The following is a 27,974-nucleotide window of genomic DNA, read 5'->3' on the forward strand; positions in this document are numbered from 1 at the left end:
GTTTCAAGCTGCCTGGCTGCCGGCCGCCATCTTGGCTGACAGTTAATTTGCATATCGCCCTGATTAGCCAATGGGAAGGGTAGCAGTCGTACGCCAATTACCATGTTTCTCTTTTATTAGATAGAATTCTTAACAGCTATTTATAGGAACCCATCCATTATCCATCAATAGTGAAATGGATAAATCGTGGTATATTCATATAAGAGAGCACTACAACGCAATGAAAATGAATAAACTTGCCCTGGCCAGTGTGGCTCAGTTGGATGTCATCCCATGTATTGAAAGGTCATCAGTTCTGTTCCCAGTCAGAGCACATGCTCAGGTTGTGGATTTGATACCTAATCAGAATTTGTGCAGGAGGCAAATAAATGATAGATGTTTCTCTTTCACATCGATGTTTCTCTCTTTCTCTTACTTTCTCTCTCAAAAAGCAATAAAAACATTCAAAAAATGAATGAACTTCAGCTACGTGCAGCAATGTGAATTAATATTAAAATAAAATATTGAAAAAAATAATTTTGTGGAAAAGAGGCAATATTAACAAAATAAGAGCCCTGACCAGTGTGGTTCAGTCATTAGAGCGTTGGCCAACCATGGAAGAGTCATGGGTTAGATTTCCATCAAGGTCACGTATCTGGATTGTGGGTTTGCTTCCCAACCCTGGTTGGGGCCAGTGCAAGAGGCAACCAATTGATGTTTCTTTCTCTCCCAGGCCCTCTCTTTTGAGACTGTATCTGTTTTGTCCATCTTTCCCTCTGTTTCTTGAACATATTAATCATTGTATTGTAAATCCTGGCCTACTGCCCAGCCTACAGGGCTCAGTGGTTGAGCGTCGACCTGTGAACCAGGAGGTCATGGTTCAATTCCCAGTCAGGGCACATGCCCGGGTTGTGGGCTTGATCCCCAGTGTGGGGTGTGCAGGAGGTGGCCAATCAGTGGTTTTCTCTCATCATGGATGTTTCTATCTCTCTCTCCCTGTACCTTCCTCTCTGAATCAATAGACATATATTTTTTAAAAAATAATAATAAATCCTGGCCTGCTAACTCCAATGTCTAGGTCACCTATTGGTCTTCTTCTGATGGTACAATAATAGTAAATATGACCATTTAAGAGCTTGTATAAACCAACATTTTATTCCAAACTAGAGGCCCAGTGCATGAAAATTTGTGCACTCGAGGATGGGGGGTGTCCCTCAGCTGGGCCTGCGCCCTCTCACAGTCCAGGACCCCTCAGGGGATGTCTGACTGATGGCTTAGGCCCTCTCCCTGGGGGATCCGGCCTAAGCTGGCAGTCAGACATCCCTCTGGCAGGCCTAAGCTGTTAGTTGGACATCCTTAGTGCTGCCACAGAGGCGGGAGAGGCTCCAGCCACCACTGCTGTGCTGGCCAGCCATGAGCCGGCTTCTGGCTGAGAGGTGCTTCTCCTGTGGAAGCGCACTGACCACCAGGGGGCAGTGCCTGCATTAAGTGTCTGCTCCCTGGTGGTCAGTGTACATCATAGCAACTGGTCATTCCTGGTTGTTCTGCTGTTAGGGTCAATTTGCATATTACCCTTTTATTATATAGGATGATAGTAAATCATGGTACTCTCTCTTTTTTATTATATTTTTATTGATTTCAAAGAGGAAGGGAGAGGGAGAGAGAGATAGAAACATCAATGATGAGAGAGGTTCATTGATTGGCTGTCTCCCGCACGCCCCACACTGGAGACCAAGCCCTCAACACAGGCAGGTGCCCTTGACCAGGAATCAAACCTAGGACCCTTCAGTCTGCAGGCCGACGCTTTATCCACTGAGCCAAGCTAGCCAGGGCATGGTACTCTCTTTTAGATAAAATGTGTAAAAATCCATCAACTTATTCAAAAAGTTAGCACTGAGAAATCAAGTATAATAAATGGGACATTAAAACTTCTTCATTTCATCCTACTGATAAGATTACTTCCATTACCTCATTTGATGCTCAACATCCCTGTGAGGGAGGCACAGGATAATTATCTCAATTTTGTAGATTAAGAATTTGAGATTCAGAAAGGATAAAATATGGTAATTAAGCATGTGTGTATGTATATTAAGTACTTTTAATTTCTTTGCATAAAAGATACTTTATAAGATTATAATAATGTTAATTATAATCCTGTTATATAAATTAGGGACTGACACATAATAGAATCTATATGACTTTTATCTAAGGTCAATATGTTAGTGAAAAGAGCAAGATTAGAGTACAACTTATAGCCTTTGATATAATTTTTATAATATTTTGCCAGTATCCATCATATGTGTCTTTATCTTCTCTTCTTTTTGCCTTCTTATCTGTGCTCAGTTATCCTTCAATATTTCTTATCTTTTTATTTTTATCTCTCTTTCTTCAATTTCCTCAGTTGATACCCATAGACATTTTATACTTCATTCTGTCATTTAGCACCTTTAAGACATTTAAGTCATACAAATAAAAGACTACATATTCCAGGAAAAACCTCTTAAACCACTTTGTAAAATTCTGTACAATATCATTATACTGTTTCACATTGGGAACTATTACTTCCAATTTATTTCAGATGAATATATTATTTTTAATCACATGTATTAAAAAGTATATACATGCTGTTTAAGGATTTCAAAATATGTGTAATTTAACTATTTTTAGTTATTTACATTTCTCTCTGAATTGATGTTTTCAGTTTACTAATTTCTGGAAATACCATATTTCAAAAATTGAAAAATTAAAACTACAACTATAAAGTATGTTTTTATGTGCTAGAGTTTTATAGTTAAACTAGTAGCTCGGTGCACAAAATTCGTGCACATTAAGAGGGATTTAATTGCCCTAACCAGTTTGGCTCAGTGGATAGACCATCGGCCTGCGGAATCAAGGGTCATGGGTTTGATTCCGGTCAAGGGCATGTACCTTGGTTGGAGTCACATCCCCAGTGGGGAGTGTGCAGGAGGCAGCTGATCAATGTTTCTCTCTCATCGATGTTTCTAACTCTCTATCCCTCTCCCTTCCTCTCTGTAAAAAATCAATAAAGTATATATTTTTTAAAAAGGGAATTAATTAGCAGAGATATTTTAATATTGCTATTGTACCTTTCTCTATAATAGAAGTGTGAGAGGTGAAAGGAAATTAGTAAAATGTATATGAAAATAATATATAAATTTATTAATAAATAAACAGTAACAAAAAGATATAACAACAGAGGCATGATATAAAAACGACAAAAACATGATATACAAACAACAGTGATGCAAACAATGACTCGATAGTGATTAAACTTATTCTAATATCTCCCTGTACACCACATTAAGAGTGAAAACACTTTCAGAGTGCTTGAGTAATTTTCCTTGTGATGAAGTATTTAGAACTTTAACTGTAACATCACATGCTCTTCAAAGTCGAGAGAAAGCAACATATAACTGACCATGTGCAAAAACAAGTTCAGGTAGGAATATGCCTACTTTGTCTAGAGTTTGTCCTTGTGATTTATTTATTTTTATTTTTTAATATATTTTATTGATTTTTTTACAGAGAGGAAGGGAGAGGGATAGAGAGTTAGAAACATCCATGAGAGAGAAACATTGATCAGCTGCCTCCTGCTCACTCCCTACTGGGGATGTGCCCGCAACCAAGGTACATGCCCTTGACCAGAATCGAACCAGGGACCCTTGAGTCCGCAGGCTGATGCTCTATTCACTGAGCCAAACCGGTTAGGGCTGTCCTTGTGATTTATTAACTGTCATCACAAATGCTGGCTTCACGGTAAACTGTCGTCCAATCAATTTAAAAGGGAGGCCAGTGTCAGATGGGGACAAATTAATTCTTGGAACCAGAACAGCCTCTCCCTCTGCAGATCCTATTAATACTTCAGCTTTGATAATGTTAGGTCATAATCTTTTGATAATAAATCTGGTACCATTACAAAGACCACATTTACTATTGAGATTTCTCAATAGCATGATGATTGCACCCACTTTCAATTTTAATTTATGACACGGCATTCCCGAAGGAGCAATACTATTAAGAAATTCGATGGGAAAATTTTGCTTTTCAGCATCATCTGTGGAATCAATGGAATCATCACTCAAATATGTGTGAAAATCTCCATCGAGGATATCCAAATTTTCTTCATTTAATTTTTGAACAGGCTCATTTTTTGGACAAAGAATTGCACGTTTAGATATATTTTTAATATTATCTATAGCAGTGGTTCTCAACCTTGGCTGCACATTAGAATCACCTGGGAATCTTTTTAAAATCCTCATTCCTTGGCCTCATCCTCCAGAAGCTGTTTCTTTGTTATGGGGTGGGGCCACAACATTAGTAACAAAGAAACAGAATTAAAACTTTATTGTGGGGAACCGCTACAGTGTTTTGGACAGGTTCAAGCCTTTGACTTATGAGCAGGCACAATGCTCTCATTGCCACGTGCAGTCCCAGCTTGTAGGGCAGGACCCTCCCAGCACAATTATAGCCAACAGCTGTAGTTGTAAGCTTGAACCTATGGACCGAACACGTGGCCCCACTTGCCTGAGTGATGTGGGCTTGATAGAGTTCAGGTGCATTTTGTTAGGTAGGATTGAAACCCAGGAGAATGTTGTAAACATCTTGGTCACGCCCTTACTTTGCCTCATAGCATCTGCTATAAAATAAAGGCATGGCTGTGGGCATGGTCGCTGTCTCTCAGAGAAGCAGCATCCCACCGAGACCCGGCTTTCATTGTCTTGTCTGTCTTTTCTAAGCCTTTCTGCCGCCCCCACTCAGGTTTACCCCTGGCCATGTTGGCATGCGGCACACTTTAGAAAGTTCTGCCTCCATGCTCCCAGGGTGCGTTCCTGCCTCAAACCCCGCCCTTACAGGAAACAGCTTGTGAAAGGGTGCAGCCGTTTCCAAGACAACCCCTGCAGGACTGATTTCCTTCTGCTTGGTTGCGGCGGTTCTTCTGGATGTGATGGACACCACCCATGGTTTTTTATATAAGTAGACTAGAGGCCCAGTGCACGAATTTGTGCATTGGTGAGGTCTGGCCGGCCTGTACCGATTGGGGTGGGTGGTGATTTGGGACAGGGCCAGCTGAGGGGAGGGGCTGCAGGCAGTTGGCCAGCCAGCCCCACCCCCTGGTCAAACTCCCAGTCAAACTCCTGTTCGAGGGGCCAATTTGCATATTAACCTTTTATTATATAGGATTGGTCTTTTTTCATGAAAATGACTTCTTTTTAGTTCATTAATAACTTGACATTATAAAAGAGGCCATAGAACTAATTTTTAAATTCCTATCATATGAAGTATGAATTCCTATCATATGAAGTTGATTATGTGGCATTCTACAACATGACAATTCTGATTTTCATGCTTTTAGTTTTGGAAATACAATAGAAAAATCTGATCGCAGAAATATGCTAAAAACCCATAAGGTGGAAATATTTCCTTATAAAAGCAGGCTTCTCCTCAGCTGCAAAATAAAATGCTTCCCCTTTCCTCCATTCATTTCATTTCAGTTCAATAAACAGTTAGTGAGAAGATAATATGTGGTGATACAAAAATAAAATGTAGTTTATACTTTTGTAACACTTTAAGCAGAACTTATAAGAGAATCAGGTGGAAGAGACAAACCTATAAACTGATTTTAATATAGTGCGATGAATACTATAATAGAAGTTTTTTCATGGTGCTATGAGAGCATACACAAGGAGCAGTGAGCCTTGACTAGAGATCAAGCATAGCTTCTTATAGGAAACTAGAGGCCTGGTACACAAATTCGTGCATGAGTGGGGTCTCCCTCGGGGTGGCCTGTGGGGATTGGACCAAAACCCATAGTCCAGTACTGACTGCAGCTCCTACCTGCCGCTCCCACTCATCCCAGCCCCACTGCACCTGCCATGGGCTTATGCCTAATCAGTCCCGATTGGGAGAGGCTCCTGTCACCACAGCAGTGCTCGCCAGCCATGAGCTTGTGTCTGGCGCCTTCCCAAAGGGAGTGGCCTGCAGTATCGGGCCAAAACCAGCTCTCTGACATCCCCCAAGGGGTCCTGGATTGTGAAAGGGCAGAGGCCAGACCGTGAGACCCCACCAGTGCATGATCAGGTCCAGGGAGGGGCCGAGAGAGGGTTCCAGGGCATGTCTGGCCCATCTCACTCAGTCCTGATCGGCCAGATCCCAGCAGCAAGCTAACCTACTGGTCAGAGCATCTCCCCCCTGGTGGTCAATGCACATCATAGCAAGTGGTTGAGCAACCATAGCATATCATTAGCATATTATGCTTTGATTGATTGAACAGTCCATCAGTCACTGGATGACTGGACACTTAGCATATTAGGCATCTATTATATAGGATAATGCCTGAGGTAAATGTTGAAGGATAAGAGTTAAGCAAAGGAAAAGGGGCAGAAAGAAAAGCATAAATATTGGAGAGTTAGGCCAAATACTTTTCTAGAATATTTGAACAAAGCAAACATGAAAATAGGCCATAGAACTAATTTTTAAATTCCTATCATATGAAGTATATAGCTATCTTTAGTTGATATTTAATAAAATTGAATACTTCCTTTTGTGGAATAATCCTTAAAAGAATATTTCAATCTATTGCAGCATTTGAATTGTTATACAGTATATGGATATTTGTTCATCATTTGAATGTATTGTTCTTACATTTTAATGCATCATTTTAAGAAAATAAACGTACATATTTTCTGAATTTATTGAACTAGAAAAAATTCTGAGTGGACCAATTAATTTTTCTATTCAAGTCTCTTTATAACTATTGGTTATTCTCATTTCATCTTTTGTAGAGTTCCTGTACCTCAGCCAGAAACTTCTGCACAAACAAGAGAAAGTATACCAGAAACACCAAGTATCTTCCAACGTATGTTGCTTTATTATTAGTAGTAGTATTAATGAAATATTTATGGAACACTGTTATATAAAGGTCACTATTTGATTCTGCATTTTTGTGCCATGCCTGCCACTAGCATAATATAAGTATTCTAAAAAGATACATAGCTAGTTATTTTTGTTGCTGGTTTTCATTTATATTAGTATAGGTCCTTGTCAAAAACACTGGTCCCAATTTAGAACAATATTGTGGTATCACCAAAGTGAAAGTAAATATGAACAAACTTATACTTATCAGTTTGCTTCTTTAGTAGCATATACCTTCAAATGTACTATTTTTAATTATCAGAAGAATAAGTAGAAAGTTTAATTTTAATTTGACAATAAGTACAGGTAAAGCTTAAAATATTGTTAAAGTTTCTTTCTTAGCTATTGGGTTGACTGTTTTGAATTTGGGGTTCATTTCTGAAGTAATTTAGTAAAGTAATTTAGTTCTGGAAAGATAACCTTAGAGTGATTTAGTTTAAATCAGATTTTATATGGGGTCATCTCTCTGGACTAGACTTTTTATCATTTTATGTCCTTCTTGCTTTTTGAATTATTCTTATTTTGGGAATTGACCTCTAGTCCTTCTGGCAAATTAAGAATTCACAAAAGATATTCATAACCAGTGGACACATACAACAGTGTGGTGATGGCCAGAGGTAGAGGTGCAAGGGTTGGGTGGAGATGAGTAAAGGTGGGGAGCAAGTGGGGGACATCTGTAATAGTGTCAACAATACAAAAAGAATGCACAAACGTATCTGAAGTCTATATCCCACAATAAACATAAATAAAAGGGAAATCATTATAATATAAATATATAACCAAGCTTCAAACAAGAACGAAAAACACCTATGTGCTAGAAACAAAAGAATTTAAAACTAGTAGTGAGTAGGAGCTAAAACTAAAACTGCTAATGGGCATTTCAAAAGTAGATGAAGGCCTAAACGATTATAGATTGAAGTATATAAACAACATGGAAAGGGAAGTCCAGACCACATGCCTCCTTTTATGTGAATTAGAACTAAAATAAAGTTGGAAGGTTGTGGATGACCAATGAAATTATGCCCTTTAACTTGGGAAAGTATTAAAAAGCTCCCTGTATCCCCTGGACAATGAGTGGGGAAAATTTGGAATCCCAGGACTCTGCAGTATGTAAGTATGGTCACAGTTCAGATGACTGAAATGATGAAGAAACTGTGCTAAAGAATTAACACTAATATCTGATCCAAAATCAATGAAACCCCTAAGGTCTTGACAAAGGTGAATGTGAAACTGTCTTAATGGGAGGCTTACTAGTGGCTCAGTGCACAGATTCGTGCACTGGTGGGTTCCCTCAGCCTGGCCTGTGGGGATCGGGCTGAAACTGGCTCTGCGACATCCCCAGAGGGGTCCTGGATTGTGAGAGGGCACAGGCCAGGCCGAGTGACCCCACGGGTGCATGATCAGGGCCAGGGAGGGACTACCAGAGGGCTCCAGGGTGTGTCCAGCCCGACTCGCCCAGTCCCGATCGGTCGGACCCCAGCAGCAAGCTAACCTACTGGTCAGAGCATCTGCCCCCTGGTGGTCAGTACACATCACAGTGACGGGTTGAACTGTCGGACACTTAGCATATTAGGCTTTTATTATATAGGACTAGAAGCCCATTGTAGGAGGATTCCTGCAAGAATAGGGCTTCCTCGGGCCGATTGCGCTGCCAAGCCCCTCCACCCAGGCCCACAGATGGGGGTCCCGTCTGCCCAGGGCTGCACACGGGGGTCCCGGATGGGGGTGGGGCTTAGGCGGCGCGTTCACTCCACCAAGCCCCGCCACCCCAGGGCCGCAGACGGGGGTCCCACCTGCCCAGGGCCGCACATGGGGGTCCCGGATGGGGGTGGGGCTTAGGCGGCCCATTTGCTCTGCCAAGCCCCTCTGCCCAGGGCTACACACAGGGGTCCCCGCTGGGGGCCCTTTAACATGGGAACACATACAACAGTGTGGTGATGGCCAGAGGTAGAGGGGGTTCTGCCCATCCAGGGCTGCACATGGGGGTCCCGGCTGGGGGCGGGGCTTAGGCGGCACATGGGGGCCCAGATGGCGGCATGTACTGGCCCGCCCTGCCTGCAGTATGCAAATTAGCTGCCACCTTTTGGCGGTTAATTTGCATATCGCACTGATTCGCCAATGGGCGGCATAGCGAAGGTACGGTCAATTACCATGTTTGTCTATTATTAGATTAGATAGCATTTGAGACTCCCTTGGAAAACGTCTATAGAAAATGAATTCATAGTTTAAAAAATTACAGACTTCCCAAGGAAATGAACTACTTTGAGACAATGTGACTAGATGTACTATGTGGGATATTTTATACCTCAAAAACTAGAAATAGTAGATTAATTAGAAGGGCACTTTAAATAAATGTGTTTAAAAGGTTAAATGAATAGAAATCATAAGTCAGGAACTGATCAATATGAAAAAGAACTGGCATATTGGAATCCCAAGACAACTATATATGTGACTAGAGGCCCGGTGCACAAATTCATGCACCAGTGGGATCCCTCAGCCTGGCCTGGGGGATCGAGCCAAAACCGGCTCTCCAACATCCTCTGAGGGGTCCCAGATTGTGAAAGGACACAGGCCAGGCTGAGAGACTCCACTGGTGCATGATTGGGGCCAGGGAGGGATGCGGGAAGTTGGCCAGCTGGGGAGGGACCTCAAGAGGGCTCCAGGGCATGTCCAGCCCATCTCACTCAGTCCTGATCGGCGGGACCCCAGCCAGCAACAAACTAACCTACTGGTCGAACATCTGCCCCCTGGTGATCAGTGCACATTATAGCAACTCGTTGACTGTCTGCCCCCTGGTGGTCAGTGCATGTCATAGCAAGCAGTTGAGCAGTCATAGCATATCATTAGCATATTATGCTTTGATTGGTTGAACAGCTGACCGGCCGACTGGCCACTTAACATATTAGGCTTTTATTATACAGGATGGGTTGAAGAGTAAGTGGATTCAGATAAAAAGATAATTGATGCATTTGGAAGATAGCTACAGAGGAAATCATAAAAGGGATTGGGAAAGTAAGAAAGAAGTTGAGAGATGTGGTGCATAGGGTGAGAAGGTCCAATTTATATCAAATAAAATTTTCAGGAGGACAGAATATGGATAATCAGGAAGAAGCAATATTTGGAGAGGTACTTTTTCAAAATTAAAGATACATATGAATCATTAGATTAAAGGGTCAGTGAATTCTGAGCAGAAATATTAAATAAATCTATACCCAAACATATCATGGTGAAGTGCAAAGAATCAAAGATAGTAAATATCTTAAAAAACTATCAGAAAGAAACTATATATTTTTTACAAATGAAATATAATTAGGTTGGAAGATTTCTTATCAGCAATAATAGATGCCTTAGACAATAGAATAATATCTTCAAATTATTGATTATCACCGGCCAGGCCTTGGGACACTACCCATGCACAAATTTCATGCACTGGCCACTAGTTGTAAATAATGCCACAATAGACATAGAGGTGCACCTACCTTTTCAAGTTAGTGTTTTTGTTTTCTTTGGAGTAATACCCAGAAGTGGATTTGCTGAATCATGCAGTAGTTCTGTTTTTACTTTTCTGAGGACCCTGCACCAATTTACATTCCCACCAACAGTGTGCAAGGATTCCCTTTTCTCTACATCCTCAACAACACTTGTAATTTCTTGTATTTCTTATAATAGCGATTCTAAGTGTGAGGTGATATCTCATTATGTTTTTCATGTGCATTTCCATGATGATTAGTGATGTTGAGACCCTTTCTATGTACCTGTTGGCCATATGTATGTCTTCTTTGGAAAAATGTCCGTTCAGATCCTCTGTCCATTTTTAAATCAGATTGTTTTGGGGGGAGGGTTTGCTATTAAGTTGAATAAGTTATTTAGATATTTTGGACGTTAACCCCTCATATGATTTGCAATTATTTTCTCCTATTCAATAGCTTGAATTTTCATCTTGTTGATGGTTTCCTTTTCTGTGCAGCTTTTGAGTTTGATGTAGTCCCATTTGTTTACTATATTGCAATTTGAATGAATGAATTAGTTTTATGTGTGTTAACATGGTTACTAATGTATTCCGAACTATCTAATCTAATAGAAGAGAAACATGCAAATTGACCACACCTCGAATATGCCCTAAGCCACGCCCACCAGCCAATCAGAGTGACTATGTGCAAATTAAACCAACCAAGATGGCGGCCGGTAGCCACAGAGCTGGAGCAAGCAGGAGGCTTGGTTGCCCCGGCGATGCAGGAAGCCAAGCATCCGCCTGCCCTGGCCAGCTGTGGCCTCCGATCAAGGCAACAAAGTTTCAATTATAGAAGATAAATAAATCCCAGATACCTACTTCCAGCCAGCCTCCACCAGGGACTTGGGTGGCTGGGGGCCATGGCCAGCCTGCAGACAGCCATCATCCCCTCACCCAGACTGGCCAGGCACCCCAGCAGGACCCCCGACCCTGAATGGGGGGGTGGCCAGCCTTAAAATGGACCTCAGCCCCTCACCCAGGCTGCCCAGGCAACCCAGTGGGGACCCCCACCCTGAAGGGGCTGTGGCCAGCCTGCAAACAGCCATCAGCCCCTCACCCTGGCTGGCCAGGAACCCCAGAGGGGACCTCCTCCCTAAAGGGGGTGTGGCCAGCCTGAAAGTGGCCCTCAGCCCCTCACCCAGGCTGGTCAGGCACCCCAGCGGGACCCCCACCCTGATCTGGGACACCCTTCACGGCAATCCAGCCTCCCCCCACCCATGCACCAGGCCTCTATTCTATATAATAAAAGGGTAATATGCAAATTGACCCTAACAGCAGAACCACTGGGAATGACTGGTCACTATGACACACACTGACCACCAGGGGGCAGACGCTCAATGCAGGAGCTGCCCCCTGGTGGTCAGTGCGCTCCCACAGGGGGAGCTCTGCTCAACCACAAGCCAGGTTGATGGCTGCCAGTACAGCGGTGGTGGTGGGAGCCTCTCCCGCCTCCTCAGCAGTGCTATGGATGTCTGACTGCAGCTCAGGCCTGCTCCTCGCTGGCAAGTTGACATCCCCCAAGGGCTCCTGGGCTGCCAGAGTGATGTCTGCCTGCCAGCTTAGGCACAATCCCCCAGGGAGCGGGCCTAAGCCAGCAGGTGGACATCCCCTGAGGGGTCCCAGACTGTGAGAGGTCACAGGCCAGGCTGAGGGACCCCCCGCCCCGAGTGCACAAATTTTTGTACACCGGGCCTCTAGTGTTTCATAATAGTTTTGGAAATTACTATGCAAAAGACACTTGTTTGTGAATATATAATTAGTTTGTGAGTGTGGACTTATAGTGCTGGGTTTTTTTAAGGCTACAAAGTTGAACATTTTATCACTTATATCTGATAACTTAGATAAATAGATAAAACATACATTGAACATTAACAATAAACAATAACAGTGCTACTGAAATACAAGACATTGCAGGTAACCTCTGACTTACACAACTCTTTAAAAAGTCTGTTATATATTTGCTACTAATTATAGAACTTATCACTGACTAGACCAGGGGTGGGCAAACTCTTTGACTCAAGGGCCACAGTGGGTTCTTAAACTGAACCGGAGGGCCATAACAAAAGCATGGATGGAGTTTTTGTGTGAACTCATATAAATTCAAAGTAAACATCATTACATAAGAGGGTACGGTCTTTTTTTTTTTTTTTAGTTTTATTCATTTCAAACTGGCCGGATCCGGCCCGCGGGCCGTAGTTTGCCCACAGCTGGACTAGACTATCTTATTCTTTTCTAGCCTTATAGATCTTGTTCCAGGGTGAAGTCAGTTGAACCAAGAGAGGAAGAGGAAATGAAAATAGTTCTTCTCCTTCTCCCATGCGTCCATACACCTATGCCTATAACTCTTATTTACATAATGACATCCTCAGAGTAGGTTTTATGAATTAAAAACAGTCACCATTCCTACATGCAATCATTTATACTGTGTCCTTTTTTACCTCACAACCTAAATGTGGTCTTCCCCTGAATATTTTCCTCACTTAACTATGAATTTGTTCTCAACAGAAAGAAGGGTAAAATGAATCATTACAATAATAGTGATCATTATAATTACATTATATAATCGTATATATTTACACAAAAGTATAATTATTTTAGATAATTAACCTGTCTTGTAATCATGCATTAGGCTTAAAAACATAATGTGGCCTGGCCTATTTTGCTCTGTGGTTGAGTGTCAACCCACGAACCAAGAGGTCACCTGTTTGATTCCCAGTCAGGAAGGCTCAATCTCCAGGAGAAGGCATACAGGAGGCAACTGATAGATGTTTCTCTCTCATCAATGTTTTTATCTACCTATCTATCCCTCTCTCTTCCTCTCTCTCTAAAATCTATAAAAGCATTAAAAAAATAATGTGTTTCTCATGGAAATTTTAACAGTATTCAAGCTAAAAATAAAAGAATTCTAGTCCATAATGTTATTTTTAGAAAAACCTGAACTCTAGATGTATTTGGTCTGCTTCCTAATTATTACCTTTAAAATATTGCTGCTGTTGTAAAAAAGAAGGAACTCTTACCATTTGCAATGGCATGGATGGAACTGGAGAGCATTATGCTAAGTGAAATAAGCCAGTCAATGAAGGAAAAATACCACATGATCTCACTCATTCATGGATAATAGAGACCATTATAAACTTTTGAACAATAATAGATACAGAGGCAGAGCAGCCTCAAACAGATTGTCAAACTGCAGCGGGAAGGCCGGGGAGGGGTGGGGGGCAGGAGGGAGGGGGGTAAGAGATCAACCAAAGGACTTGTATGCATGCATATAAGCATAACCAATGGACATAAGACACTGGGGGGTAGGGGAGGCCAGGGGTTTGTCAGGGGCGGGGGAAAAAAAGGGACACATATGTAATACCCTTTGTGAGACTGTAAGCAATAAAATAAAAAATATATATATATTGCTGTTGATAACCAGTGTCTACAAATACCTCTTTTATTAAATTTGTACACATTTGTGTTGATTATGAACATATAATTGGGATAGGTAATTACAGTCCAAGTTACTAAATCCTATCTAATAAAAGAGAAACATGGTAATTAGCGTACGACCGCTACCCTTCCCATTGGCTGATCAGGGCGATATGCAAATTAACTGCCAGCCAAGATGGTGGTTAACCGCCAACAAAGATGGCAGTTAATTTGCATACATAGGTGCAATGCTGGGAGGTGAAAGGGGAAGGAGGGAAGAAGCCACTTGCTGCTGACTGCAATGGGAAACCCAGGTGGCAGCCAAGGGCCAGAGAACCCAGCTGCCTTTGCTTGGCGAAGCCAGGCCGCCTTTGCAGGCTTCTGTGATAGGAGAACCTGGCCGCCTTTTCGGGGTTCGTAATCAGAGAAGCTGGGTGGGGCAGGGAAGAGGCGGATGTCTGCCTCTTCCCTGCCCCGCCTGGCTTCTCAGATCACTGATCACCAGTGATGGAAGAACACCCAGAGGCAGGGCCAGAGGCCAGGCTGCATAGCTGCCTGGGGACACCAGCTGGAACCCAGGGGCGACGCCGCCAGGCCCCAGCAGGAGACCCAGAAGTAGACCCAGGCACCAGGGCTGCCTTGCTGCTGGGGCACCCACTCCAGTGCCTGGGCTGAGGAGACCCCGAAGGCGACCCAGGGGCTTCCCAAGAGGAGAGTCTCCATGGTCAGATGGCATGGTTTCGGGACAGGAATAAAGACCCCAGGTGACTCAGATGCCTGGCCACAGGGTTAGACCAGCCAGCAGGGCCTTTCAGTTGGGACTGGGCTGGGGGTGGGGCGAGGGAGGCAAGCCGGAAATAGAGAACTACAACTCCCAGGGGGCTTAGCAGCCAGGCCTGGGTGCCTGGCTGTGAAATCCGATGGGCTGTAGTTTTGCAAGCCACTTTAAACTAGAGGCTTGCAAGGTTGGAAGTTCTGCGCCAGGAGCCAGGGAGAAATGGAGCTGGAGCAGAGAGAGGGGTCCATGGCAGCCGTGGGCTTTGAGGAGTTGTCAGCACTTCCCAGCTGGGAGCTGGCGATGCCTCCGCTGAAGGTGGTCACATACTGGAGAGCGAGCTTAAGACCGGGCCAGCCAGTTCACCATCTTACTGGAGGACGAGGGCAGCCAGGGCACAGACGCCCCCACCCCAGGCAAGGCTGAGAACGAGCCTCCAGAGAAAGAGGGGCTGTCCCCGCCCAGGAGGACGCCAGTGCCCACAGAAGCCAGCAGCCCGGCCCCTGGCGAGGGGCCCAGCAGTTGGAAGAGGCGGCGAGTGCCACCAGAAGGGGGCTTTGGCAGGAGTCCCGCTGACTCTGGAGCTGGCCCCTGTGCAGATAAAGGTGGAGGAAGACTTTGGCTTCAAAGCAGTCGAGGCTCTGGACTCAAGTTGGGTTTCTCGGGGGCCAGACAAGTAGCTGCCCTACCCCACCCTAGCCAGCTCCCCCTTTGACTGACCCCCCAGTAAATGGACCCCATGCTCTCCTCGGCAAAAAAAAAGCTTATAGAGGCATGCTTATAGGATCAAATAGTATAAATATAGATGTCACTGGACAATAAAAAGAGAACCTGGCTATGATGATCACCTGAACGCTGCCTCTGTGTCATTCCTTCTTCGCCGACTCCATCCACACCTTTGGGAACCCCTGGATCTGCTGAGGCAGGACCCCAACATTCCTCTTCTGATAAGGACTTCAGTGAGATGGGCTAAGGGTCCCACTGGAACTGCCTCCATTTAATGTAATCCCCTCTTTAAAGATCTTATCTCTATATACAGGTACATTCTGAGGTTCTGGGAATTAGGGTTTTAACATACATTTTGTTGATTACCCAAATCAGCCCTTAACAACCAACATGTTTCAGAAAGTAGATTCCTACAGGGTTATTTACCAAACATTCAGAAGTATTTTTAAAAGAGCTAAGGCCCTCGCCCACTGTGCGGGCCCCTCCCGGCGAAGAGCGAAGGCCTGGGTTCCAGGCGCCGGAGAAAAACTGGTGCCAGCAGCCAGGGGAAGGGGCCCCCAAGGGGCCCCAGATTGCGAGAGGGCACAGGGCGGGCTGAGGGACCCACCTGAGTGCACAAATTTTTGTGCACCGGGCCTCTAGTTAAAAAATAAAAAGCATGATTTTTCAGAGGAATTCTTACTATAAATATTTGTACCTTGCCAGTCCTTAATATTAACACTACAAAAAGAAAATAGGCATAGCCCTGACCGGTTTGGCTCACTGGATAGAGCGTTGGCCTGCGGACTGAAGGGTCCTAGGTTCGATTCCGGTCAAGGGCATGTGTCTTGGTTGCGGGCACATCCCTAGTGGGGGGTGTGCGGGAGGCAGCTGATCGATGTTTCTCTCCCATCGATGTTTCTAACTCTCTATCCCTCTCCTTTCCTCTCTGTAAAAAACCAATAAAATATATTTTTAAAAAAAGAAAATAGGCATAGAAAATATTTTGAGTTATTCCTGCCAGGGTCAACCACAGGATTTTTTATAAGGTAAATGTAATTATTCAATTTTAAAAATTGAAATAACCTATAACTTGTTCTTTGCATGCTATATTTTTTAACAAGTCAATCATGAACACACAATATAACTTGGAACATTGTCGTAGCTACTTATTGCTGCTCTAATTATGTACTTATTAGTTTGGGGAGGGGAGATTTATTTCTAGAAAGTAAAAATATTAAATCATTGCCCAATTCTCAGTTTAGTCTAATACTATTAACTGAGTTTTTCTGTTGGCATTGATTGATTCCTTTCCTTTTCATGTGTGATTAAATATTTTATTATTTTTGTTGTCAAGCATTTTATGAGATGTTAAATGAATTCATCAACTGAATTTTGAGTTTAAAGAGTCTTGGAATATTTCAGTATTTTAAATTCCTGGTTAGAAGTATATATTCATCTTCTTCATCTTTTATTATAATTTAATCTAGTATTTTACCTTGTAATAAAATTTTAGTAAGTCTCTTGTGAGTTTTAAGAAACCAAAAAGTAGCTGATTTGGCTCAGTGGATAGAGCATTGATCTGCCGAATGAAGGGTCCCGAGTTCGATTCCAGTCAAGGGCACATGCCCTGGTTGCAGGCTCTATCCCTAGTCAGGGGTGTGCAGGAGGCAGCCTATCAATGATTCACTCCCATCATTGATGTTTCTATCTCTCTCTTTCTCCTTCTCCCTTCCTCTCTGAAATCAATACAAATATTTTTTTAAAAAGTAACCCAAAAAGTAGTCTAAGAATATGGAATAAAGTTAGTAAGGAAAAGTAGTACTAGAGGCCCGGTGGACAAAAATTTGTGCACTTGGCGGGGAGGGGGGTTCCTCAGCCCAGCCTGTGCCCTCTCGCAGTCTGGGACCCCTCGGGAGATAACGACCTGCTGGCTTAGGCCTGCTCCCGGGTGGCAGAGGGCAGGCCCAAACCCTAGGTGCAGCCCCTGGTCGGGCTCAGAGCAGGGCCGATTGTGGAGTTGGGGCGCTGCCCCCTGTCATACACAGAGCAGGGCAATCGGGAGGTTGTGATTCCACCCTCAGTAACGCTCAGGGTAGGGCCGATTGGGGGGTTGGGGTACCATCCCCTGTCACACTCAAGGCAGGGTCGATGGGGAGGTTGCAGTGCCACCCCCTGTCACTCACAGAGCAGGGCCCATCAGGGGGTTGGGGTGCCACCCTCTATCACCCACAGAGCAGGGCCGATCAGGGGGTTGGGGTGCCGCCACTCTCACACTCAGGGCAGGGCCGATGGGGAGGTTATGGCTCTACCCCATCACACACAGAGAAGGGCCCATGAGGGGTGGGGGGTTGGGGCACCGCACCCTGTCACACACAGAGCAGGGCTGATCAGGGGTTTGGGGCGCCAGACCCTGTCACACACAGAGCCGCAGGGCGATCAGGGGGTTTGGGCGCTGCCCCCTGTCACGCTGATCCCGGTGCTGGGAGGCCTCGCGGCTCCACTGATCCCGGTGCTGGGAGGCATATTACCCTTTTACTATATAGGGTAGAGGCCTGGTGCATGAGTGGGGCTGGCTGGTTTGCCCTGAAGGGTGTCCTGGATCAGGGTGGGGGTACCCACTGGGGTGCCTGGCCAGCCTGGGTGAGGGGTTGATGGCTGTTTGCAGCTGGTCACACACCCTTCAGGGTGGGGGTCCCCACTGGGGTGCCTGGCCAGCCTGGGTGAGGGGTTGATGGCTGTTTGCAGCTGGTCACACACCCTTCAGGGTGGGGGTCCCCACTGGGGTGCCTGGCCAGTCTGGGTGAGGAGCTGAGGGCTGTTTTCAGGCTGGGGGTGACTGAAGCTCCCAACCGCTCCTTTTTTTCTTTTTTTCTTTTTTATTCTGGGCCAGCTTTACCTTTGAGGCTTGGCTCCGGCTCTTAGGCCTCCGCTGCTGAAAGTAGGTTTCTGGCCTTTGCTTACAATGTTGCGATCCTGCTGGCTGAAGCCTGGCAGGTTTCTGGGGTTTTGTTTAGCTTCTATGTTTGTTACATAGTTGCTTGCAGCTCAGAGGCCTTCAGAGGCAGGCGGGGAACGTTGGAGTGCTCCGTCACTGAAGCAAGCATGCCTCATGTGAGTTTCAAGCTGCCTGGCTGCCGGCCACCATCTTGGCTGGCAGTTAATTTGCATATTGCCCTGATTAGCCAATGGGAAGGGTAGCGGTCGTACATCAATCAAATTGAAACCTTACTGTTGATGCTCTTTTCTGCCTCATCAAGGTTGTTGTTGTGTGTGTTTTTTAACGCTAGGGTAATAATGAATAGCAAGGCATAAGCAGCCTACATGGAAGCAATTCAGCAGCCATGGTAAACTTTGAAACAGAGTTGTTGTCAGCTTTCCTCAGCTAGCAGAACTGACAACATGAGGGTCTTGTTCCAAAATCTATTTTTTTCTGATTATACCAAATATTTTCAGTTTCCAGGGTATATTATTCAATTAAAATCGTATTTCACAAAATTCCTTAGGACAGTGTCTAGTACATAATAGGTATTTAATAATTATTTGCTGAATGAATGAATGTCATAATGTGTGGGGGAGGTATTATATTCTGCCTTAGAAACTGTGTTAGACAAACTGTACATAAATGATAAATTAACTTGATGTTAGAGAACAATCCAGAATTGAAGCAATCTTTTATCTCAATTTAGTTCCCTCCTGTTTTCCATATGTCAGTTATATCTGAAACAGGTGTCATAAATAAATGGTCCTTTTGAAGGAGAGTTATATCCGAGAAAAAGACTGTCTTGTATTTGTTCAGGCTACTTTTTGTTCAGCAAAGATGAACAAAATATTGTTTTAATCTTAAATTCCACCAATAGTGAGCGGTGGTCCCATCTCTAAAGGTTATTAATCTCACGAATTTGTTTTACCTTGAACTTGTCACTGAATATAAAAGGAATATATGTTTATTTATGAACATTTAGAAAATACAGAAAAAGTATAAAGAAGATAATTAACAAATCTCCATAAAGCCATTAGCAAAGAAAACAATATTACTTTTTAATACTTTAGAGTAAAAGTTTATTTAGAAAGTGAATTTTGTTCTTTCCTCACTTTAATAAATATCTTTTAGATATTCAATCTGCATTTTGTAGGTGGTTGTTAGATTTTTAAAGTTAACTATTTCTCTTTAATCTGCTTTTTTTTGGTAGAAAATGGCTTGATTTGGTTAATTTATAGGTCAATTGTGTTTATTTTATTGTGTCTTTAACAGGTAGAGAAAGTGCAAGCACTGGTATTAAATGGAAAGCCAGAAAAACTCTAACTCATATATGGGAAAGTCAGCTGTGGAGAGAGAAACAGTTTGGCTTAAGAGAGCACCTACGTTACGGATTTGTTTATCCTGAAAGTATTCCACGGAAATTTAATTTCGAACACAAAAATTTTCTTATTCAGCAGTATAATTGTCAGCCTGCAAAATACATAGCACCAGAAGAAAGGCCCCCAAAACTTAGTGATTTTAAGAGTGCCCAAAGTCTTGGACATTTTAAAGTAACCATCCTTGGTAAGTCAACAGTTTTTCCCTTTGGATATATTCATTTAACATATTTTCAATATAGATGATAGTATTTTGCTTCAAAAAAAATTAAGTGCCCTCACAAAAAAAATTAAGCTCAAAGAGTGCTCTTGTTTGGTTCAAACCAAAGGAGTAGAGCACTACTTCTAGAATACATTAAGCTCTAACTGTGGGCTCTTAAACATTGCAAGTCTTTGGAAAGTATTTGGGGGAAAAAGATTGGGAACCTAGGGAACTTTCCTCATCCCAGACTGACTACTTCTAAAACGGATTCTGTTCTCTGTTAGGCACCACTTTCTTACCCATATTCTCTGTCTCTTACTCAGAGCATCTGAACCATCGAAAGGTAAAATGTAGGTTAAAGAGAAAAGGGTAGTAATCAATAGATGCTCCTATAAACAGGAGTCTGTTTAGCCCTGAAGAAAATAAAATTCTCAAGTAACACAGGTTGAACAGAAAGAAACTACTGAATAAACATCCCCTGTCTGATAAGGGAAATAAGGTAATTTCCTCAGGTTGTTGAAAATAGAGAAGTAGCTACAGAACTTATAAAATTGTAAAGGAACCAATATATTTTTGTATATTTATTTTTAAGTTTGTTTTTAATGAGTGAAAATGTACACAAAAATATTTCTATTATAAAATTTTAGCCAACATGAGCTAATCTCAGTCAAGGAAAACATTTTATTTCTATTTGTGTTTTAAAGAAAGATCTTGTTACCTTAAAATGAAAGAATAAGGAAAAATCATTGGCAAATGAATTTAATGCCTGAAAGAAACTGCAGTTCATAGATTTTTATATCTGGACTACTGGAATGAATTACCTTGACCTTTATCAAGATTCCTTTTTTCTCCTTTACTCTCTCCCATTCCCACTTCCCCTACCTTCTTACACATAAATATGTACATACATGTGTATAATCTATGAAAAGTGTGAATTTCTATTCACTCTGTTAGGGAGTCTTACATATAAATTTCTGATTCTTTTTTTCACTAGACTGCATTACTTCGTCTTTTGGGGTCAAGTTTATCCATCTTAGTTTTATATCTAGGAAACAAATATTACAGCAACAATTTCCCTTATATCACAAAAAAGTAACCATGGAAATAATGAGTTCATCTGGAAACACATAATTTGAATATTTTTCTTCTTTTTAACAAGGTACTGGTTCATTAAACATCTCCACTGTCTTACTAGTAATTGTAAACCTTTGAGGCTTTTGCTATGCACCACATAAAAGCAAGAATCAAATGTGAAGAAGGCAAATTTATCATTCTGCCAACCACTTTTAATTCATATTATAACTATACTGTTTTATATCTTGCCTGTTTTCAATGACTTAAAGTGGTTAACAGGGATAAAAGACAGTGAAAAATAAGCCATGTATGGATGAAACAAAACAGAATATTTAAAAGAAAAGAAAAAATAGGTGTTTCTAGGTACTTGGAAATAACCAAAATTCTATCATTTGACATCAATTTTATGTCTGCTTTCTGGCAAGAAGGGAAAAAAGGGATTTTTTCCTGGTGAGATATTTTGCTAGAGTTAAAAGAAATTTGGATATCTTCTAGTCCTACTTTCTGGCTAGGTTGAAGTCAGGCCATAAAAATTATGTTTCCTTAGTTTTCTATTACAGAGAAGACGAACATATGTAGGAACCCTATTTATTTCTCTAACAAAACTCTGAATTCTAGTTTTAACCAAAGAACTCACAAATCCTATATAATAAAAGGATAGTATGCTAATTGACCCTGAAGGCGGAACAAATGGGAAGGACAGGTGGCTATGACATGCACTGACCACCAGGGGGCAGATGCTCAATGCAGGAGCTGTCCCCTGGTGGTCAGTGTGCTCCCACAGGGGATCCCTACTCAGTCACAAGCCGGGCTGACAGGCTGATGGCTGCAAGCACAGCAACAGTGGCGGGAGCCTCTCCGGCCTCCTTGGCGGCACTAAGGATGTCCGACTGCGGCTCCCAGGCTGCCAGAGGGATGTCTGTCTGCCAGCTGAGGCCTGATCCCCCAGGGAGGGGGCCTAAACTGGCAGGTGGACATCCCCTGGGGGTCCTGGACTGCGAGAGGATGCAGGCCAGGCTGAGGGACCCCCCCCCCAAGTGCACGAATTTTTGTGCACCGGCCTCTATTATTATTAATAGTATAGAATCTAAATCACTTTCATTTACAGTTTAGGAATTAACTGAAAGGAGTATCAATGACATGCTGATAATAAAACTATCTTCCTGAAAATATCAGGATTTCCAATCTCAGATATTTCTCAATTTCAAAGCATATTTTCTTTCACATTTGCAAGTTGGACTGCATTTTATGGTCAATGGAAGCATTGAATGCAGTGTTTACTTTTTATTTAAAATACGTATTAGCCCCAGGTGTTTTGGCTCAGTGGACAGAGCATCAGCCTGTGGACTGAAGGGTCCCAGGTTCGATTCTGGTCAAGGGCCCATGCCCTGGTTGCAGGCTCGATCCCCAGTAGGGAGTGTGCAGAAGGCAGCCAATCAATGATTTCCTCTCATCATTGATGTTTCTATCTCTCTCTCCCTCTCCCTTCCTCTCTGAAATCAATAAAAATATATTTAAGAAAATAAATAAGTAAAATAAAATACTTATTAAATTGATGAGAGTTATATCTGAGAGTTAAATTTAATCTTAGCGTCAAGGAAATAAGACACCCGAATGTGCACATTTACAAGGGTTTTGCAGCATTGCTAAGTTTCATGAGGTAGCTATACTTGTTGTAATACTGAGTTGGAATCCTCAGTAAATTCTAGATATCATGGCTATTTTAGTTTATGAAAACCAAATTTTAGTAATTCCCTACAAATCTTTAGCCCTTAGTCGTATGTTACCTTAAAGCTATGGAATTTTGTGTCATTTGCCCATAAAAAGCAAATAATGGATTTGAATTTCTAGATTAGTTCACAACTCAACAGGAAGGACTTTGTTTACACATCATTGGATCATGCTAAATAGTTAAGAATCTCTGTAAGGATGAATAGGAGAGATATTAAGGTCATAGAATCTATAGGACCCTGTGACACATATCATGGAAGAATGAAAGGGAGGAGTTACGGATAGCTCCCAGGTTTCTGGTTTGGGTAACTAGATAGAATTCATATAGTTTTGTTCTGTGTGTTTACCCTTGCTTCAGCCACAATGGGCTCCTTACTCTGGCCTATACTTTTGGCTACTCCATTCCCTGCCTGAAATACCCTCCTGTTTACTTAAAAGCTATTCATCCTTTAGTACCCAGCTCAGACCCTTGCCTCTAGGGAGTCTTTTGTCCACCCTAACTGACATTGACCCATGTAAAAAGATGACAGTAGTAGGTCAGGATTCAGTTTGGTTGGTCCCCTATAGCCTCTTTTCTACTGCAGCCTCTTATAGCCCTAAGAGTAAGTTATTGACACATATATTTGAGGACAGATTGGACCTAGTTATTATGGTGCATACCATACCATACCATACCATACCATACCAGTATATCCTTAAGTCCAAATGGCAATGAGAGAACCAATAGTTTTCTTATGAATGATGAAGAAAGCACTATACAAGTTTCATTTATGTGACGAGGCTGTTCTCTGCGTATTAAGATTTTAACCTTCAACCTTTCATCAGTAGAGAAAATTTTTTGAAATTTTTTTTCCAGCAGTGGTGAAAGACTGCACTGAACTGTCTCCTCTTTCAACCAATAACATGTATTCATAAATGTTTGCACAGCTAAGAGTTTAGGCCACAGTTTTCAAACTGTCTTTTTTTTATCCTCACCTGAGGATAGAGTGGAAAGGAGGGAGGGCGAGAGGGAGGGAGGGAGAGAGGAAGGGAGGGAGAAGGAAATGAAGGGAGGGAGGGAGGAGAGAGGAGGGACGGAGGGAAGGGAGAGAGAGAGAGAGAGAGAGAGAGAGAGAGAGAGAGAGAGAGAGGAGAGAGAGAGAGAGAGAAATAGAGATCATCAATGTGAGAGACACATCGCACATCAATTGGCTGCCTCCCACACATGCCCAGACCCGGGCTGGGAAATGAACCTGCAACCCAAGCACATGCCCTTGACTGGGAATCAAACCCTCAACCCTTCAGTGTGTGGACCAATGCCCCAACCACTGAGCACACCAGCCAGGGCTCAAACTGTCTTTTATAGGTGTGAAGCTATTTGGCATATATTAGGATCAAATCAGCAACTTGGCCTCATTAGCACCATATACTAACCCACTAACCTTTAATAAAGTGTAATTTTTCTTTAAAGGTCTGAACCACGAGAGAGCAATTGATGTTGCATTTCTACCCCTGTACTGTCCAGAAGATATCCGAACACCTCAAATAGACACATTATTATCCTGTATGAATTACAGCTGTGTGTATCCACAGGAAGTAACTGATTCTGGGAGGATGCCACGTCCAAGAGCCCTTGCAGGTATGACCGTCTCAGTGCTCTTTTCATTCAGAAAATAAAATTAGTATTGTAAATGGTCATGTTTTGTGGAATGGTGCACCTGAAACCGGTCTAGTGTTGTTAGCCAGTGTCACCCCAATATGTTCAATAAAAAGGAAAAAAAATATTGTAAACAGTCCTAACCTTAAGATGTTTTTACATAAAGCAGAGGTGGGGACCGTCTGGTCTGCCAGGTGTATCATTAGGTCTGGCCCTGCCAAGGAAACCACAGGTGGGACAAGAAATTCAATAAATCTAGGAGCTTTTTTCATAGCAACATAATTTTTAAGTTAATCATTTTGTTTGGCCCATAAATGATGTTATAAATATCCAAGTAGTCCTTGGAAGAAAAAAAGGTTTAAGGTTCCCCACCCCTGCTATAAATATTTTAGCCTTAACATTTAATACAGTTTGAAGAATTATTTTATAAATGTACCCCAAGACTTATAAGTGAAAATATATATTTTATTTTTTTAATATATTTTATTGATTTTTTACAGAGAGAAAGGGAGAGGGATAGAGAGTTAGAAACATCGATGAGAGAGAAACATCGATCAGCTGCCTCCTGCACACTCCCTACTGGGGATATGCCCGCAACCAAGGTACATGCCCTTGACCGGAATCGAACCTGGGACCCTTGAGTCTGTAGGCCAATGCTCTATCCACTGAGCCAAACCGGCTAGGGTGAAAATATATATTTTAAACAAAATAGAATGGATTAATGGTTTTTATTCCAGGCAAGCATTAACCGTGTTCTCTTATAGCCTGGCTGGTGTTGCTCAGTGGTTGAGAGTCCACCTATAAACCAAGAGGTCCCTGGTTTGATTCCTGGTCAGGGCACATGCCTAGGTTTCAGGCTCGATCCCCAGTAGGGGGTGTGCAGGAACACCTGGTCGATTTTTTCATCTCTCCATCCCTCTTCCTCTCTCTCTAAAAATTTTTTTTTTAACTCAAGGGTTTTCTCTTATAATGCAACTAGAGGCCTGGTGCACTAAATTTGTGCACTGAGGGAGGGGATGTCCCTCAGCCCAGCCTGCACTCTCTCCAATCTGGGACCCCTCGGGGATGTCCAACTGCCGGTTTAGGCCCGATTCCACAGGGATCAAACCTGCAACCTAGGTATATGCTCTGACCAGGAATTGAACCCAAAACCTTTCAGTGTGTGGGATGATGTTCCAACCAACTGAGTCACCTGGCCAGGGCACATTATTAATAATCTTATGTGATGAAAAAGAAAATAAATCACCTCACTTTTGATTACCCTATCACTTTTCTTTTCTAGTGATTTTTGCCCTTCATCTCCCAAATATTAACCAGATATTTTCATGTGACGATGTTAGTGACTGTTGGAAGGATATTGGCACTAGAAACTAGTAGGCAGCTGAGAATTTTGTCTTGATATTCTTCAATAATAACATATACATATAGCAGGAAAAAAGTGACAGAAATGGATATTGTATGAAGTAAGAAAATAAGTGTACAAATATTTAAAGTGCCTATTAGGGCACTAACTAAGGAATCTGGAATTTTTGGAAGTTTAAGGAGCTGCAGTGTAAGAAGTAATACTGCAAGTCGACTAATAATCCCTTCTAAAATAGACTGTGGGAAAATAAAAACCCCTCGTCACATAAAATTAGCTATTCATGTTCAGTTTACAGTAAGCGTTAATACCAAAAGCTACTTATTCATCAGGCACAGCTCTTAAGACTTGTTTAAAAACAACATACACTCAAGAGTTTCATCAGCATAGAAAGACCATAGATAATAAAGGCTTTCTTAAAATATAACTTAAATGTAATATCCTTATAAGCTCAATGAAACCTTCTAAAAACTTTACCACATGCTTAGGAAATAGAAATAACAAAAAAAAGTGAATAAGGTAATCATGGACACATAATTTTATAGGTATATATAAATAATTTTGGTATATAGAAATAAGTTTGTAGCCTTATGTAGTAGCCTAAACAGTTGGTTGAAGGGTTTCACTACTGGGATTACATATACTCCTAGCACTCCTCAAGGAGTTTATTGCATAGCACTTGAATAACTAAACGTTTATAAGAGAAAACAATTGTACTATGCTATGCTATGGAGGTAATAAAATTTCAGACAATTATAAGGTGAAAGAATAAATCAGTGATGGCGAACCTATGACACGTGTGTCAGAGGTGACACGCGAACTCATTTTTTTGGTTGATTTTTCTTTGTTAAATGCCATTTAAATATATAAAATAAATATCAAAAATATAAATCTTTGTTTTACTATGGTTGCAAATACCAAAAAATTTGTATATGTGACACGGCACGAGAGTTAAGTTAGGGTTTTTCAAAATGCTGACACGCCAATCTCAAAAGGTTCGCCATCACTGGGATAAATTGTCTCATTTGAGTTAAAAGGAGAGAAGATTAGAAATTTGCACTGCTCCCATGTGCATACCACTTAGGTCCAATACTTACATTCAGAATCCTATCTAATAAAGAGGGAATATGCTAACTAACCCTCACACCAATGCAAAGATGGTGGCGCACACAGCCAATAAGGAGGAATTATGCAAATTGACTGCCCCACCCTCAACGATGGCAGCGCCCACAGCCACAACATGGCTGGCAGGGGAGGGCAGTTGTGGGAAATCAGGCCAGTCAGGAGGGGAGGGCAGTTAGGGGCAACCAGGCCAGCAGGGGAGGGCAGATAGGGGCGATTGGGCAGGCAGGGGAGGGAGGGCAGTTGGGGGGGACCAGGCTGGCAGGAGAGGGCAGTTAGGGGCGACCTGGCCTGCAGGGGAGGGAAGTTGGGGGTGACTGGGCCGGCAGGGAAGGGAAGTTGGGGGTGACTGGGCCAGCAGGGGAGGGCAGTTAGGGGCGACTGGGCCGTCAGGGGAGCAGTTAGGCGTTGATCAGGCTAGCAGGGGAGTGGTTAGGGGGTAATCAGGCTGGCAGGCATAAGTGGTTAGGGGCAATCAGGCAGGCAGGCAGGTGAGCAGTTGGGAGCCAGCAGTCCCGGATTGTGAGAGGGATGTCTGACTGCCGGTTTGTGAGAGGGATGTCTGACTTCCCCATTTGGGGTGCATGCGAGAGGCAACCAATTGATGTTTCGCTCTCCCTTCCTTCCTCTCTCAAATCAATAAAAACATATCCTCAGGTGAGGATTAATATAAAATCCTATTGACAGTGTGTCACTTTAGCTTTGTGCCATGCACTGTGCCTGAACATTTTTATAAGTTATGACTAACTCTAATAATAAGAACCTTGCAATGTGAATATTATTTTCCTATATTTAAAGATGATTACACTGAAAATCAGATTTACTAGCATGGGTAACAGCTGGGACTTGAACTCAGATCTGTCTGATTTAAAACTTTTTCATTCCTCCAATAATTCCAAAGTGAAAGGTCAACCTGACAGGTAAAAATAAGTACAGAATAATGTAATGCAGTGCCTTATAGTATAGCATTGGTGTCATCTTTTTAAACATTTTTTATGAACTAGTTTCTTTTTATTGCCTTGAAAATATGTAGATTTGCATTGCTCCAGTATAAAAAATAAAAAATAAATATAACTAAATATGGCTTTGAAGTACCAGCCCATATCTTGACATTACTGGCAGCATCTGTTTGATGTATTCACTGTTATCTTTGGAAGTTATTACAGCATACTT

The 27,974-nt window shown here is 42.5% G+C and overlaps 1 protein-coding gene across 1 annotated transcript in view; it reads left to right on the top strand.

The window, feature by feature from the left end:
- Nucleotides 1-27,974, top strand: part of LOC308536251 (RPA-related protein RADX-like) — a 57,505-nt gene that overhangs the window by 28,108 nt on the left and 1,423 nt on the right. Inside the window, exons 11-13 of the mRNA XM_081115350.1 lie at nucleotides 6,783-6,856; nucleotides 19,573-19,863; nucleotides 24,134-24,301. Of these exons, the coding sequence (XP_080971476.1) occupies nucleotides 6,783-6,856; nucleotides 19,573-19,863; nucleotides 24,134-24,301 (533 nt within the window). The remainder of the gene's footprint in view (nucleotides 1-6,782; nucleotides 6,857-19,572; nucleotides 19,864-24,133; nucleotides 24,302-27,974) is intronic.

Source organism: Myotis nattereri (assembly GCF_964212035.1).
Source record: "Myotis nattereri genome assembly, chromosome: X".
In the NCBI taxonomy this organism is placed as follows: domain Eukaryota; kingdom Metazoa; phylum Chordata; class Mammalia; order Chiroptera; family Vespertilionidae; genus Myotis; species Myotis nattereri.